Source organism: Aythya fuligula, chromosome 10 (genome assembly GCF_009819795.1).
Source record: "Aythya fuligula isolate bAytFul2 chromosome 10, bAytFul2.pri, whole genome shotgun sequence".
Lineage (NCBI taxonomy): Eukaryota > Metazoa > Chordata > Aves > Anseriformes > Anatidae > Aythya > Aythya fuligula.
In genome coordinates, this window is record NC_045568.1 from 15,595,536 (window position 1) to 15,611,679 (window position 16,144).

At 43.9% G+C, this 16,144-nt stretch overlaps 1 protein-coding gene across 11 annotated transcripts in view; it reads right to left on the reverse strand.

Annotated features, from left to right (window-relative positions):
- MAGI1 (membrane associated guanylate kinase, WW and PDZ domain containing 1) overlaps positions 1-16,144 on the reverse strand; it is a 314,918-nt gene that overhangs the window by 149,248 nt on the left and 149,526 nt on the right. For all 11 annotated transcript variants that reach the window (XM_032193828.1, XM_032193824.1, XM_032193821.1 and 8 more), the window contains exon 2: positions 14,547-14,663. In XM_032193828.1, coding sequence (XP_032049719.1) covers positions 14,547-14,663 — 117 coding nt within the window. The remainder of the gene's footprint in view (positions 1-14,546; positions 14,664-16,144) is intronic.

Below are 16,144 nucleotides of genomic sequence, written 5' to 3' on the forward strand. Positions count from 1 at the left end.
AAGTCCTGGGGAAAATGAAAGCCCTTCCCTGTCTAGCAGCGAGCACAGATCAACAGTTAAGTGAGCTCCAAAGGCAAATATTCCATTTGCACGGAGATGCAGTGTGCCATAATATGAGCAAGGAACAAAGCCCCCTTTCATACCGCTGACAAATACAGTATAGCATGTCACAAATCACAAGGGGAGCAGACAACACAATGGCAGCAGTGAAACGGGTGTCTTTTTATTAAGAAACACATATAATAATGAGAAATTACGTACACCTCCCCCCCTCCCCCACAAAGCCTTCCACAATTACGCTGGCTAACATGGCTGGAAGTGTTCACGGGATTGACTTCTGCTACCCACAAAACTATCTCAGGGAGAGGTGCATCCAGCAGCACCACAGGGCATGCACAAACACCGAAACGGGTGTTTTGTTTTTACACACGCTGTACATCTTGTTTATTGCAATGCGCACACAGCTTCTGCTACTCATTCACAGTTGATGTATTTCTGGAGGAGCTAAAGAAAAAAAAAAAAAAAAAAAGCCCTTTTTAACTCTCTCGCTGCTGATTCTCAACTGAGACAGCATCTCTGCCTCCTCCCCTCTCGCCCTCTGCCCTGACAGCCCAGCCTCCTCTCCAGAGATTCACCTCCCAGCCCTCATGCCTGTTTGGTTCAGGGATGTCGTACAGAAAAAAGGACCCTGGGGACCCTGCTACACCTCTAAGAGGTGCCCAACCGCTCTCAGCCTGTCCCCCCCTTGCTTCCCAGAGCTGGCACTGGGGACCACTGCCCATCTCGGCTCGCAGCAGCCAGCCCCTGGCCCCACAACACGACCCCAGGAGCAGAACCACGCCGATCCTCGCCTCCTGCTTCCCCCTCGGCGTGCCCGGCCGTCTGGGGAGCAGCCACATCTCCCCCCCAGCTGAGAGCATCCCTCGCGAGGTCTCCTTCCTGCCCCCTCCCCAGCTGAGGCGCAGAACAATGCGGGGACAGACATTTAGCAACACCTGCCGTAGCGCATTAACATGCACGGGGATGTATGGATGGTTTTTCCCATCCAGCACTAAGACCGCATTGTTCGGGGCGATCCATCAGCGGATCGCTCCCCCCCCCCCCCGCCGCCGGCCCCACAAGCCCCCTTCTGACATGTCCCCTTGTCTCCCAGCCCCTGGGCTGACGACCACGTTTAGGAATGCACTTCATTAAATCGGAGCTGCCCCATTCCAACCTGCAATGCGGAGGCAGCACAAAGCGCGCGCCACGCTTCCTCCCGCATTTCTTTCAAAAGCCCCATTGTTCGGCAGGCATCTGGTCCTGATCTCAGCCTATTCGTGCCCGCTGACCCCGCTTCTCGCCGCGCACCCGCTCGCCCAACGGGCCTCCCGTAAAGCCTGCTTGATGAATTAAAAAGCAGCACCAGCCATCTGTCCTCCCAAGGCTGGGCTTCGGCTCCCCGGTCCCGCAGCCTCCCCAGCCTCCCTCCGCCGAGGAACTGCCGGGTTCGCTCCGCAAACACGGACCCAAGCTCGTCGCGTTCGCCGCTTTTCGTTCCTTACATCTAGGAGAAGGAGGGGGAAACAAAAAATAATAGTACAACGGAACGTTCTCACTTGCCTGAGTCCTTCGAAATTCAAGCACAAATACAAGATTAATCCTTCCTTTGTGAGGTCTTGTCTTTAAGTCGTGGTATGTAATGATCCTCAGCACTGCAGCAGAGGGGAATAAAAAAATGCAGGGATCATAAGCAGGGGGAGGACAGGGCTTACTTACATCAGGGTTTCTGCCACATGACAATAGGTTTGAGAGGGAAGAATAAGCTGGCAGCAGCAGCTGACAGTGCAAAAGGGAGAACGCAGAAGCCTGCCTTTTATATTATTGGTGACATTTCTAACACATGACAACAATTTCCATCTGTATTTAAGCTGGGAGTGTGAGGAAAAGAGCATTACATCACGGCTCCTCTATTCCTCGGGGCTGTGGAATATGTAGGCCAGAGGGATTAAAAAGCACCTGTATGCGCTGGAGATCTGAAACACCCCAAGGCAGATTTCACCCCCGTCACCACCTCTCCCTCACCCTTCCTATTTCTCTGTCACCTCCACGGAGCCGCTGTTTGGGAACGTGCCCAGGGAAGTGCAAAATGGTATTGTCCTACTTTGCAAGGCGCAGGAAGGGGGGAACGATGTGAACACGTATTTCGAGCTGTCTCTCTCCGTAGGAGATACGGCACTCGTTTTTGCAAGCAATCAGACAAAACACAGAGCATCTCTCTGGCTTCCACTGTGCTTGTCCCAAGGGCTTCGAGTTTCTCTTAAAGCACCGACTTTCATCTCCCTTTTAAATCTGCAGGGAATTTTAGTGACAGTAACAAGGATTTTTTTTTTTCCCCCTTTCTTTTAGAGCCAACACACATGCCTGCATCTTTTTGAAAGCAAACATCAAGAACGGGGGCCAAAGATAGTTTGGAAGAAGCACTTGACTGCTTCAAAGCCAGCAGGTGTCCGTCTTGGACGCTTTCCACCTATCTCGGAGGACACGATTGCTCAAGGCAGCACCGAAACCCCGGGGGAGGACAGCCGCACGTGGAAACCTGCTTCCCCAACAGCTTCAACGGGGGCTTCTGTGGGTCCTGAGGACCACACAGGAGGTGCTGTGGGGGCACTCCAGGCACCTACTCCCATGGGACAGGGTTTGGGAACTATGGGGCCAGCCCTTGCTGCTGCAAGAAGTGGGTGTTTTGAACCCTACGAGCCGTGGTTTGCAAAGCAGCTCGGTACGGCTGGAGACGCGGGCAACAAGTCCCAGGTTTCGAGCACATGCACATTAGGGCCAGGAAGCATGAGGAGGAAACATCCATTGCGGCACCAAACCCAACGGCGTGAATCCTGCAGCTGCTCTGGCACAAGCACCCGGCCCTCACAAGTGCTTGAACCAGGCAGGGGCGAGATGCCACCTACCACCTAGTCATTACATCTCATAGTACTGCTGTGAGGGAAAAGGACTCACACAAACAGGAGGATGGCCTGGCTATCAGAATATACCACAGTCCTTTTTTTTACAGGGACACGAGCATCTCCGTGAAATTACCACCTGGACAAAGGTGCTGGCCCATTAAGTCTCTTGCCTAAAGAGAACAAATAGGAATTGTTCAAGGAGCTGCCTTCCCTGCCCTTCAACAACAGCCTCCATGGGTCTGAGGCTGGTCTTGGTTGGGTGACTGGTCAGCTCACAGCCTCTGTGGGAAGTCTGAAGCCTTTCATAACGATGAGTTTAGAATGCTGGATACTGTAAATTTAAAGACTGCACAAAGAAAATAAATAACTTAATTCCTTGCCTCTTCTTCACATCCACAAAACAAAAATTCTGCCCAAGCCATACTGAAACACTCCCACCAGATGATGGTTCTGTGAGGGAGCAGCTAATTGGGACATTCTAAAATATAAATAAATGCTTCTTTATTAAAAAAAAAAAAAAAAAAAAAAAAAAAAAAAAAAAAATGGAGCATTTTACATTTATTCAGAGATGCAGTGCCCCAATCATTTATGAAAACTCTTTCATAAGATTTAGAATGGGGGAAAAGGAAACAATGAAATGGCTTATTTTTAATCTGAGGTTTAAAGGCTTTTTCTCTATCCAAAAAAAAAAGGAGTCCCCCACACAGAAAGAAATTGAATGCAAACCTCTGTTTCTGTATCATAAAAGCTCCTTCGAGCACCAGAGTAATCAATTTCTCAGAGCCTGTGTGGTCTACAGCAAAAGCCAAAGAAGGTATTTAAGTTTATACAGCCTTCAGCATTTTGATGGCTTGCTTTTGAAATATGACATGTTTAAATTTTATATCTTTTTTAAAGTTGGTTATGTTTTTAGAAAATGGTTGCTGTCAGTAGAAAAAAAAATAGAAACAAAGGAGAATAAATGAAACTCAACCTGGTTTTGAGCTGTTTGTACATTTTAAAATCAGAGTAACTCAAAGCTCTAGCAAGAGAACTCTAAGAATGGTAATTACAGCTCTCTTCATTACATTACATCCAGACTTATTTTAGCATCAAACACTTTGACTCATACCAACAAATAAAAATAATATTCATTAAGTGTGGTGCTCCAATGCCAAACACCACCAGATCAACATTGATGCAGATTTACAGAATGAGTAAAGCAAACAGTTGGTCGGATGTGAGAGAGTCCAGCACCTTTTCTCGAGCAGAAAGCCAAAGGCAAATCATAAATCACTTCTGGATGGGGAGATGAGCCTGTCCTTACAGTAACCCCAGCTTCCCACCATGGAACAAGACCATCTTGAGACGTGGTTTTACAGCTGGGATTTAACTCGCGGGGTGGAAGAAGTGTGAGATAGAGCACTCCTGTAGGTAGGAACAAACCTCTCCAACAGACTTCTCAATCTTTCATCAGTGCATTTTGGATCCAATTCACTTACCATGTGGGAACAGCAAATGGGGAACAAACTGTGAATTCAAATAACTGTAAACTCAGCAAGATGTGGAAATAAAACACAGATGGTGCACTTCAGATTAAGGGTCAGTGTTTCAGCGTCGCTTTCCACTTTTACATTCTGATAGGTGATGTATAACAACCACCTCCTCCTTGAGACAGCACTCTAAATAAAGCGTGACTCACTTAGGGAAACACAGAGGCGAGCGATACCTCCAAGGAAGCCTCCCTGCCGAGCAGGAGGAGCTGGAGGTACTTTGTTAGGCTGTGGCTCATGGGTTTTCCTCCTTGAGGATTAACAGTTGGGAATGGAAGTCATCTGTGCTGGGTGGACACAGCTGAATAAAGCATCTTGAGCTTTTCCAAGTCCCTGGCATGCAGAGCTAGGGCTGCTCTGCCTGGCATCCATCACAGCCCCTGTCACAGCACCTACCTGGTCTCCTCCTCACCATCTTCATCTCCAGCAGCATTTTGCAGAGGCTGCCCTGATACCTGTCTGCAAGAGCCAAGAACACAACCACTGCTACCAGCATCACCCCATGCCAACCCTTACACCAAGTGCCTGGTACTAAAATACCTCGGAGGCTCACGTTTGGCTTGCCTGAACATTGGGTTCATTTTTCTTCTGAGACTGATTTTGTCCTAAATCCCAGGAATGGAATTTAGGATGACTTTATTCTTGTTGTGAAGTGTTAATTGCACGCCCAGGGCCCTCTAAGAAAGGTTCTGCTTGTAAGCACAAGTTCAAAGAAAAAAATAAAACAGTAAGTACAGATTAGATGACAGAAGAACTATAAATCTATAGGAGCCTGAAATGTCAGATAGCGCGGAGGTAGTAGTGACTGTAAGGTGACTATTACCTTCAAAATATGCCGGAGGTTGTTTATCAGATCAGAGTTAATGAGGGAGAAATCTAATAGTACTATAATATTAAATTTACCATTTTAATGATATCATCAATGCTCTGTAATGTGGGCAATTTACAGACTGTCTGTCAGCGTGATGCTCCGCCGTGGTTAGTTACACGGCAGCGGCACGATCACGTCTTGTCAGCCCTTCCCTTCCAGAAAACGCCGTGTGCTGAGCAGGGCATTGCAGGAGCCTGAGATTGCAATGTGTATACATATTTTAATCACAGGAATACAAAAATGGGAGTGCTATTTATGAAGGTTATAGGTTTCTTCTATTCCTGGAAGACCTGGGGTCAGCTCCGTCCCGCTGTTGAGCACAGCCTTCCTACTTGTGCACTGCCATCCAGCGTCCTGCTGGGTTCCCCTCGACTCTTGCCTGTCTGCTTTTCTCAAACCTTTACATACCTGGAATTAGGAGGGCTGAAAATAACCTCACAATCTAAGCACAACTTGCAGACCTCATGCAGTACCACCCCAGCCCCCAGACCAAAACCAACCAAACAAAACCCAACCACCCCATAGCTTGGAAGAACATGCAAGAAGATGGAGGTAAGGGCTCTGAAACTAACAGGTGAATGAGAAGAGCCACAATATCCAGTTTTCATCTTTTCCTGACTAATTCAAGACCCGTGAACAGCAGGCGACGGTAATGCTGTGTTTATTAATAGCCACCTCCTCATGTATTCAAGGAAGAGTTTGCCGGAACAGCTTCTTAATTTGGAGTTCCTCCTTCCTCCGCCACCTGCCCAGCCCCTCGGTTCTGAGGTGCACAAGTTCAAATTCCTCACACTGCAAGAATTACCTGCATATTTTAACATATGGCAAGCAGCTTTAAAGGAACATACTGTAGTGGCAGTATTGGAATGCCATCATGGTCTGAGATATAAACAAAATTCTCAGTTTATCCAACAGGAGATCCTGCTTCTTCCTACAGACCTCCCTTGACTAACACCAGAATCTGTTTGCAATAGTTTTATTTATTTTTTTAATTCATAAATGAAGTGTTAAACCTGAAGCTTAAAGAAGCGCAGGTAAGGAACAAGTGATGAAGAATAAAATAACTCAATGGCAGCTAATGCTTCCAAGGGTCTGATGTTTTCCTCCACCTTTGGCTCCACAAAGACCCTACAAGTAGATCTGCCAGACCTGTACCTACCTGATTACTCAGTGATACATCTCTCATTCTGGAGATACATTAGCCTTTCAAAGAGTCATTTATTAAACATTTCCATTTAAATAATAATTTTCACAATTCTCAGTGAAACAGATGTATTCCCTGTTAAATCAGTAATTAAGAGCAGCCTGGGACGTTACGAAGCCCTGTGAAAGGAATTCAGGGAACTAGTGTCCCCCTTAAACAAATCTGTTCTGGCAATGACCCAGGAATCTTGTCTTCATAACTCACAGCTCTAATTATTCAAGAGGACATTATAAAAGAAGGATATATCTAGACTGTTATGACTAATAGGAAAGATTTATTTCTCCTACAATAGGGGTAGAACTAGAAATATTTGTTCTATTTTTTTTTCTACCTTCCTATCCACTGGGAGCTAAAAAAATAATAAAATCAATGAAGATTAATTTACAGAGTTATTCCTAGTAAAGATACTGGGTATGACTCTCCCCAAAGAAAACCAGCTAGCAGAAGCTAAACAGTTTTATAAATGCTCACACAGCTAATCTCCTCTCTGCTGAAATAAACAGAGAAAGGATTAGAGAACAAATACAGCACACTTTATGTGAAGAAGCATGATAATGTTAATAAAAAAAAAAAAAAAAAAAGGTAATTGTTTGAAGATGAAATGCAGCAAGACCGTATTCACCACCAAAACCACCAGGAGTTTGTATCTGCCATTGCTCTCCTGGCCTCGGAGACTGCCACGGTAGCAATATATGTGACTGGCAATCACACAGGAATCTCCTACTCTGGCATGCCACTGTTTTTGCCCACATTAAATTGCCGGTACTGAACTGGACCAGAATAATATCATATAAATGGGATTTTCAAGTGCCCTTTAAAAAAAAAAAAAAAAGAAAAAAAAAAAGTAGTGACATCTTTAACTAAGGAAGCGTGAGACTTTCATATCTATGAAACAACCACGCAAATCAACACACCCAAGTACAAACATACCTATATAAAGCGATGGTGACTGTCTTCTAGAGAGTTAAACATGAAATACGAGGTGTGCATCCCAAACACAACTGTGAATGCAAGAACAGGTTCAAGAATAGGCATGTGTTTGATTTTTCCTAATTCTAAACTGCTCACTTTGCCTGGAAAACTCGTTATGTTGGCTTGTACTACAATCAATACACTGTAAACTGCGAGCAGATACACAGGAGGAGTTGAAAAGAAATTAAACTGCCTGCTTTATGGAATCAAAAGCTGGGATTTTGCAGCCATCATAAGAGATTTAAGCAGGACATTAGGACATCATGTTAAAAATTTGGGCAAAAGGACACTCGTCACCTTTGACCACACACTCTTCAGCAGATCCTCAGTCCGTGACTTTTGGAGATATTGTGGTTCTTCCGTTCTATAGTTTAAATTGTGATGGCAAATGAAACTACAGCAGGATGGAGAGGGTTTTGAAGTGAATAATCTGGGGCGACTCACCTCCACCCCTTCAACCTCCCAACAGCAGTACCTGCTTTCACCTCTCATTTACTCTCAAGCTTTCCAGGAGACTCACAACCTTGGAAACCTTTCCATTTTAAATCATATGCACAGACTTCGTTTGCACTACCGAAATACCCACTCACAGATGCTTTTCTGTAGTACAAGGCAACCGCAATGAAAAAAAAATGTGAAATCAAGTACATTGGGGACTAACAAAGAAAACAAAGAAAACTAGCCATGTAATCTCTTCCCACACTTCTTACCCAAATCTCCTTTGGCAAACAGCATGGGAGAGCCTATAAGGCTGAGCTCTTCTGCTTTGTACTGTTCTCTGGTGCCTCATGCAATTTCAACCGGGTGCACAGCGAAACACAAAAAAGCTATTCCTCACAAATGGGTAAGCAGATGGAGCAATATTTGCTATCATAAGTGCTTTTATTTCCAAATGTGAAAAAATAAAAAATAATATACCGAATAGTTCCTCTGGCACAAAATGCACTATTGATCTAAAAGGACAGAGCAGATGGAAAGAAAAAAAAAAAAGGTCTGAAGTCTCCTAGATTCAACAGAAACGACTGTGTATAGAAAGGACCTAAACTACAGATATATTGGTCCTATTGTTCAAAGCAGGGCATTTTTCTCTCTCAGAAGTGAGAACACACCTGGTTCACTAGCTTGTGATATAATTGTATCCCTGGAAACTGCAGGGGACTCAATTCCGCACTCCTGGGAACCCGGCTACAAGAATTTTTTAAACCCGCTAGTTGTACCCAAGATACAGTCCCTGATGAAAATAAAGGGGGAAAAATAAATTCGTGCATATTAGCTGGCATGGAAAATCTCGCTCATGCTTCAGAGTTAGATAACTGACAAGGAAGCGTTCTTGAGGAAAATGATCTTTACATAACGCCGGTACCTGTACGTTGTGCCCTAGTGATAAGGGTTCTATTTTAAAAACATTTCAAACTTTCTGCTCACACGGATCTCGTAAAACAATTAATTGCTCTTCCTGTGGTAGGAAGAGATCAGCCCACCGCTCATCACCTTATCAGTGTGTGCTTTCAAATTAATATTTCATGGACACTGCAACTTTTTCTCATTACAAAAGCAGAATTACATTTCTAGGAAGGGAACTGCAACAAAAGGTACTTGGATAATAAATACGGCTGCTGTTCTGGAAAGCTTTTGAGAATTCAAAGAACATTTGTTTACATAAACTGATGATTTATTGCCTGCAAAGAAAAGTAATGTGCACTGTCAGTGATTCTGTTTATCCTTAATAAAAATTAGCAACCAAAAATAACTTCAAAATTGTGACTCAAGTATCCCCACATGTAAAAGCACGTGCACTTGTAACATAAAGGTCTTTCTGCTTCACTTCAATGATTTTTCCCTGTGTACTGATATTCTGTTATACCCAATACTGTACAGAGAAATACTAGCTGTAAGCTGGTTTGCATGTCTCCCATCAGTTCGTTAACAAGTTCAGAAATCCTTGTGGGGAACCCAGTGCTAAGCGGTTCTCTGCTAGTTGCAGGTGATGGAGGTTATGCGTGTAACAGCTTATCCGACTCCTGGAGCATCTGAACTACCCTTTGGTATTTTAATTATCCATGAAAACATTTACTCCAGGTAATAAGTTCTACATTCACTTACTAAGGTCTTTCCTATAAATACCGTGAAGTTTCCTGGGTCAGTCTTGCTGGCTTTCCTTAGCAGGACACGCTCCCTTTGCACCAGCAATCCCTTGGAATAAAGAAACTCAAAGTTCTCCCCGAAATGTGAAGAACTCATGCCAGCCAGGTGCCTGGCAGTCACTGCGTTTTTTCTGAGCCTCCTTACAGATCACTCAACACTTACACTATTGATTTTTTATTCGTTCCTTCCCATTTTGCTCCATGCTCCCCTCTAAGACTAACCACAGCAGCTGTAATTGAAGACACGGGAACAGATCAAACCCTGGGAAGGCAGGAGAAGAGGCAGCAGAAATGAAAGCGGTATCTCTCGAACACTAAACTCTCCAGCCAATTAATCCCAGGGCATATACTTGTTTTGGGAAAGTGAATCAACTGCTGAATGATGACCTCTCGAGGTTTTAAACGTCAACTTTAGGAAGAAAAAAAAAAAAAAAAAAAAAGAAAAAGGTAGCTACAGAGTGTCTAGGCTGACATCTAACGCTTAACTCTGGGCTAGGCATTACACTGTCCCTGTGTCATCAACCATCAAAAAGACCTAGCTTTTCCCCGAGTTTTGATGACCGCAGCCAAGAAAAAAAAAAAAAAAAAAAAAAAGAATTGCACCATACTGAAATAAGACAAATGCAGAATATACTTGAATAGGGATCTATTGTTTTAGTCATGCCTGCACTGTGTGTGCTGCTTTGGTAAGTTAGGGTGCAGATACCAGGCTGCAGATGTCTGTGCACATTACTGAGGACTCCAGAAAACGCAGAATGAAGTAAAGGTGCTCAGGTGGACCTCCTTCCACCCCCAAACACACACACGGATAAGCTTTTATGGAAATAATCTCTGGTTCTTCTTCAGACGCTGGGAAAGCCGCTGTCAGGTTGTTGAGAAGAAGCATCTAGGACAAATGGCCAGTGCTGCTTGTTTATTTTAAACAGATGCCCTCTACCATCATTTCAAAATGAGGAAGATAATCCTGTCTGTTCAGCCTTCCGTGAACGCTGCTTTAGACACGCTGCTGCAGCAGGACATGAAAAGAAGCTGCCATCCCATCCCTTCCTCAATTAACACTACTGCAAGGTAAGGCTGCTTGGGAACACCTATTTCGGATGCAGCAGCACGGATATATTCTTACATTCACTTCCAACTAATCACATTTTCCACTAAGCACACCTTCACATACACCAATGCGATTTTCAGGAGTTCTGCTTCTAGAAACACTGTGAGAGCGAGAGGCAGGCTGGCAACACGCTGCACCTCCTGGCCCCTCAGCCTGCCCCACGCCAGGTGGGACACAAATCCCATCAGCTTCTCTTAGCACGGGTGGACCCCATCGCACCCCACGCAGTCAGCAGACCTGCCCGTTTGTCCTCAGGGTTTCTTCCAGCTCAACTTCGCCAGCCTAAGTGAAATCCACACTAAAAAAAAACAAAAAAAACCGTGGGCAATGTCTCTGCATCAGCCAAAGCACTTTTGGTGTAGTCATGGCCAGTCAGTAATCGTGACACCGTTGCCAAGTCACAATCTACTCCAAGCTCAATGGAGCTATTAACTAGCCCACAAACAGAGCATTATTTCTGGTGGTCTACATTAGGCACGTCAGAAAACCGGAAAAATGTGGTGCTTCAAAACGAAACGAGGCCAAGGGGACAGCGAGAGCCTGCCCTAACATCTTGCTAATCTGGATGATGTCTTAGAGGTTTTTTTTCTGGTTTTGACAGTGGATCCTATGTGCAAGGAATGAGAACAGATATTTGGATGTGTAAAGAGAATAACTTTGCTGAAGTTTAAGGTGCTGATTTCTTTAAGCAGAAGACAAAAATACTATTAAAAAGTCTCAAGACCCAGCATGTGAAGTCAACAGTGAAATGAGAGCATCAGGAAGAAAGTGGAGGAAATAGCACACGGTTGGTTTAGCTAAAATAAAAGCCAGCTCAGTGTCTGAGCAGCACTGTTTCAAAGACTTGTGCATTGTAAATGCACGGCTTCATTAGTGTCTCTGCACCATCCCCATACAGAAACGTGTCCTGCCTCTCTTCCTTACCCACAGTCCTAGATTACGACGCTGAAGTTGTAAAACCCAGAGAAGAATGCTTTGTGACTGTGAATAAGCCCGTGGGTGTGGTGTGATAGCAAGAGCAGAGCGCTGAGGATGGCACAAACACCAAACCTGGAGGCCACCTGGAAGCTTGTCACAGCTTTGTTTACTACAGATCTTTGCAGGAAAACTCAGAGCAATGGGGAGCGGGGAGCTGAGGGTACCAAGGGCTGGAGGACGCGTGCTGGAGGGCAGAGGGATGAGTGCTGAGACTGGCCAGAGCTGGGGCAGGACTGCGTGGGGCTTCCCGTCTGAGCTAATAGAGGCATTTGCAGATGCCTCTTTGTGATTTCAGCTTGCAAAAATAACTGTGCACTTCATCTACTTTTTGCAATAATAATTCCCATTTGGGTGCATTCCTAGGTCTCATTTCTTTACAGACAGCTCCTGTGTTTAGGGGTGAAGTCTCCTGCTCTCTCAGAAGCCCGTACCTGTGTCATCCATTTAGGCAATGCTCACATCGTCCCAACTCCATGAGAGCAACTGAAGTTGCTCCCCATGGAGCACAGCTAATTCCTAACCAACTCCCCTATAACAGGCAGGAGGCTGTGTGGGAGCCAGCAGCCCTTGGACCTGAATCCCAAACTCAACCAAGTGAGCAAGAGCTGAACCATGGGGGAGCCTAACTAGAATTTTGGGGGAAGAACAGGTTAACGCTGCCTTTCTCTATTTTGCATTTAGTAATTATCACTTCATTTAGCCCTTCTATTAGTGCAACAAAAAGCAGCTGGCAGGCCAAGCACGCTCAGTCCAAGTGACCTTGTGTTCTTGTTCGTGTTTACCACATAATCAGCAGAGAATTCCATTTCCCAAATACAAGACTTCATAATCCATTAGCACTAGAGATTGGTCCAGGGCTCTGGATTTACTGGTCACGTGCACCAAGGAATAAAAATATGAGTGTACAGCTAGATTAATCTCAGACCTGTAAAGCATTCCAACCCACCATGCCTGCAGGAGTCTCATTCAAATTCACACATGAATATTAGCATCATTCTTAAAAGCTACCACTAATACCATCCCCACGGTACACGAAGAGAAAATTAAATGTTACCTGCTTTACAACTCAGCAAGTACGAAGACACACGGTAACCAAACTCCACTCCTCAGATTTTCCATTTGTCTCATAAGCAGAACATGAGTACTGATGTTCTTATTGACACACCAGCAACACAAACCTCCTCCTCCTATTTCCAGGAGGCAGCAATCGCTTTCACCGGTCTTAATTTTAAATCAAAAGTCTTTAGCGAGTCCAAGCAGTTTAGCTCACCATCAAGTTCAATAAATCAGAGAATAGAATCAATGGAAAGCATTTCAAAATGTAACCTTGGTAACACACAAAATGCTTCCACAGTACTTCGCTCATTTGCTTTATTTGCTGCTTCAGAAATTAGAAATTGGGATGTAACACATAGGCAGAAGGACTTTAGCATTAAGACATTGCATCTACTGAGCCCAACACCGCATACGTTTTCCTGGAAGGCACTTTCCCCATTATACCTTAAAAACCTGCAGCCAGGCAAGTTAGACGACTGGAAACTAATCATACTTCATGTTAAGAAAATGGAAAATGGAAGTATTCAATAGAAAATAACAATCCATATTTATTCTTTACGTCCACGCACAGCACTTTAGAGGTAATTTGGTCCATGCTTTCCACTGATAAAACGAGAACAAACTCAACAGCGATATACAACATCTGCTATTTGAGGAATCAACATCTATCAGCGCTACCACACAATTCTAGCTGTGGCCCTGCACAGTTCTCCCATGAGCAACACTCAGATTGAAAACAGCTATTACTCTACCTACCATTATGTGGTATTTGTTGGTAAATACTCATTTTTGAGTGGCAACATCATTATTCAATATTTATACAAGTCTTCCAGTATAAACAACCTCTGATTCATGAGAGATAGAAAGCTTAAATATGCTTTGCTGCTCAATTCAGCATGCTATAACTAAGAGTTTACTAGCTCTTAGCCAAGCCTGATCTAAAAGGCTTGCCATTATCTTCAGAGCTCATCAAGGTCCAAGCAGAAAAACGTTTTGTTTTCAATATCCTCTCCTAGAGGTTGGAGAATGGTGCAACGAAATAGGATCTTTTTCTGCTTTTTGTGCATCTTCCCCAAAAGCTAAGCACAGGCTGATTTGGGGTAAAGATTCTGAACTTTTAAAGTTTAGCACTCTCTAAACTTCTCAGTTCTCCTGCTGGTTGGTTTCTGGGTGAAAAAGAGCATTTCCTTCTTAGCTTCACTTTTGCTGCTTACCGCCTACGCGAACTGCAGATGACCTTCCAACGGTGGCAGTGCCCTCTTTCAGTGTGACCCAGCCACAAAATGCTGTTCCATTTCACACATTAAATAAGCATCAGAAATAAAGTTTTGCTAACAAAATAAATATAAAAGCCACTTTTTGTTCATAGGTTTCAAAACAATAGAGGAGCATGCACCATAATGATATTAATGAGCACTTTCTAAGGCAAGAACTCTCTTTTAAAATCTTTTTTTTTTCTTCACAGTAGAGCAGCATCAGAGCCCTGTAACAGACCATCAACTGTTCCAAAAAGGTCATCACAAAAGCCAACTACAAGGATGAACTGGTTTCCCTGCCAACCCTATCTCAACCCTTTCTGCTGTCACACATGGAAGTTTGTTCTATCTGAAAACTGAGCTGTGCACACCGCCACACAAAGGCTGCCTCCAATAAATAAATCCACAAATAAATGAATAAATAAATAAACCAATTAAAATTCCACTCCATGTAATCCACCAGGTCAGTGTTTTGTTACTTACAAGGCACAGCATGGCGATAAAGGTTATCTCTAATAGTCTGCTGTAGATCGTGATCCGGCGATCCTTTCTGAAACCTCTGGTTGAGATAATGTCTCAGGTCTTTGTTCAGTCTGCTTCCTGCAAAGAAAACACAGCCATTTATTTATTTCTAAATGCACACAATTAACATTTCCAATTCAGGCAAATGTTAGGCTTCCATTCAGAGTCCCCTAAATTATGGCATGCTGACTTTACGAGCGGAGGCTCATCTTCCTCTACAAATGGCTAATTACCAAAAATAACTCGCTGTAAACAAGAGGTCTCTCTTGCCTCGTAACGCATCTTTCTTCCTGTGGTGCTAAACAGATCATGATTCCCTTTTATCACTTATTTGTCTGAGCAAATGGAGAAAGACAGATGACGTGGAAGAGATGAAAGATAATAAAGGTAGAGGATTGTTTTTGCAACCCACTGGAGAGTGAGTTGGGCAGGGAGATGGAAAGGGAAGACTGCTCCCATCAGAGGTACTAACACAGCCAAACATGGCACAAAATCAAAGATGAGCTGTACTTTGCACTGCTACCAACCCCTGCACACAGCATGGGTTGGGAAATGACTGAAGGAGTTAAGAGCACCCAAAGTTCTTTAAAAAAAAAAAAACACAACAGAATAATATCCAACACTTCTCACTTGAATTTGTTTCCCCATTCAGCTTTGAACACTTCCATAAATATGTGAGAATAAAGACAGATGAGCTAAAAACAACAACAACCAAAAAAAGCAAGACTTTGTTGTAAATGAACATTCAACACCAAATCTTTTCTTGTAGCAGAACATATGAACTGGAGCAACTTAATGAAGTCTTTTCCCAGAAATGAAATATTTCCAAATCTGAAATAATGCTGACATTAGTTTGACTGAAAAGCAAAAGCAATCCCACATAAACCTACTGAGAATGGGGATAGAAACCCTTTTGTTCTTAGAATAAGGAGTGGAAAAGTAGTTCACACAGGCTGCAGCAGATCTGCACCGTGGGTGCAAGAAGCTTGTAGAGAGGGGTTCAAGGGGAGACTGGGAAAGGACACAGAAGATGGAGCCATTGCAGGAGGGTTGCAAACATTGTAGGAAATCTCTTGAGCTGAAAATGAATTGCTGGTGGCTGGGAGAGGAGTAGGAGACTATCAAATATTTTGCCGGTATCCTTTCCTTTGCTAGGCATTTGTTTAAGGCCACAGACTGAGCTAGAACACTGGGCTACGTGGACCTCGGGGTGAACCCCTGGAGCTGTTAATAGGGTCTTTTACAATTTGCATGATCATTTTCTTTACTGGATTGTGAACATGTAATGCAGAAGCCATCTCAGTATTTGTTGACACTGCACTTAACATTACAATTGCAGATTCCTGGCTGGAGCCTCTAGGAGCCACTGCAAAACAAATCAAGAATGATAATACTGCAACGTAGTGCGGCTGGACAGCGGGGCTGCGAGGCAAATGAGGAAAATAGTGCAGGCCACTGAATGAAAGGGGCAGGAGCAGGCTGAGTAATGAGGATCTGCAACTTCTGAACAGTAACATCAGGTTAAGAACAAGCATACAAAGAACAACAGAAAATTAATC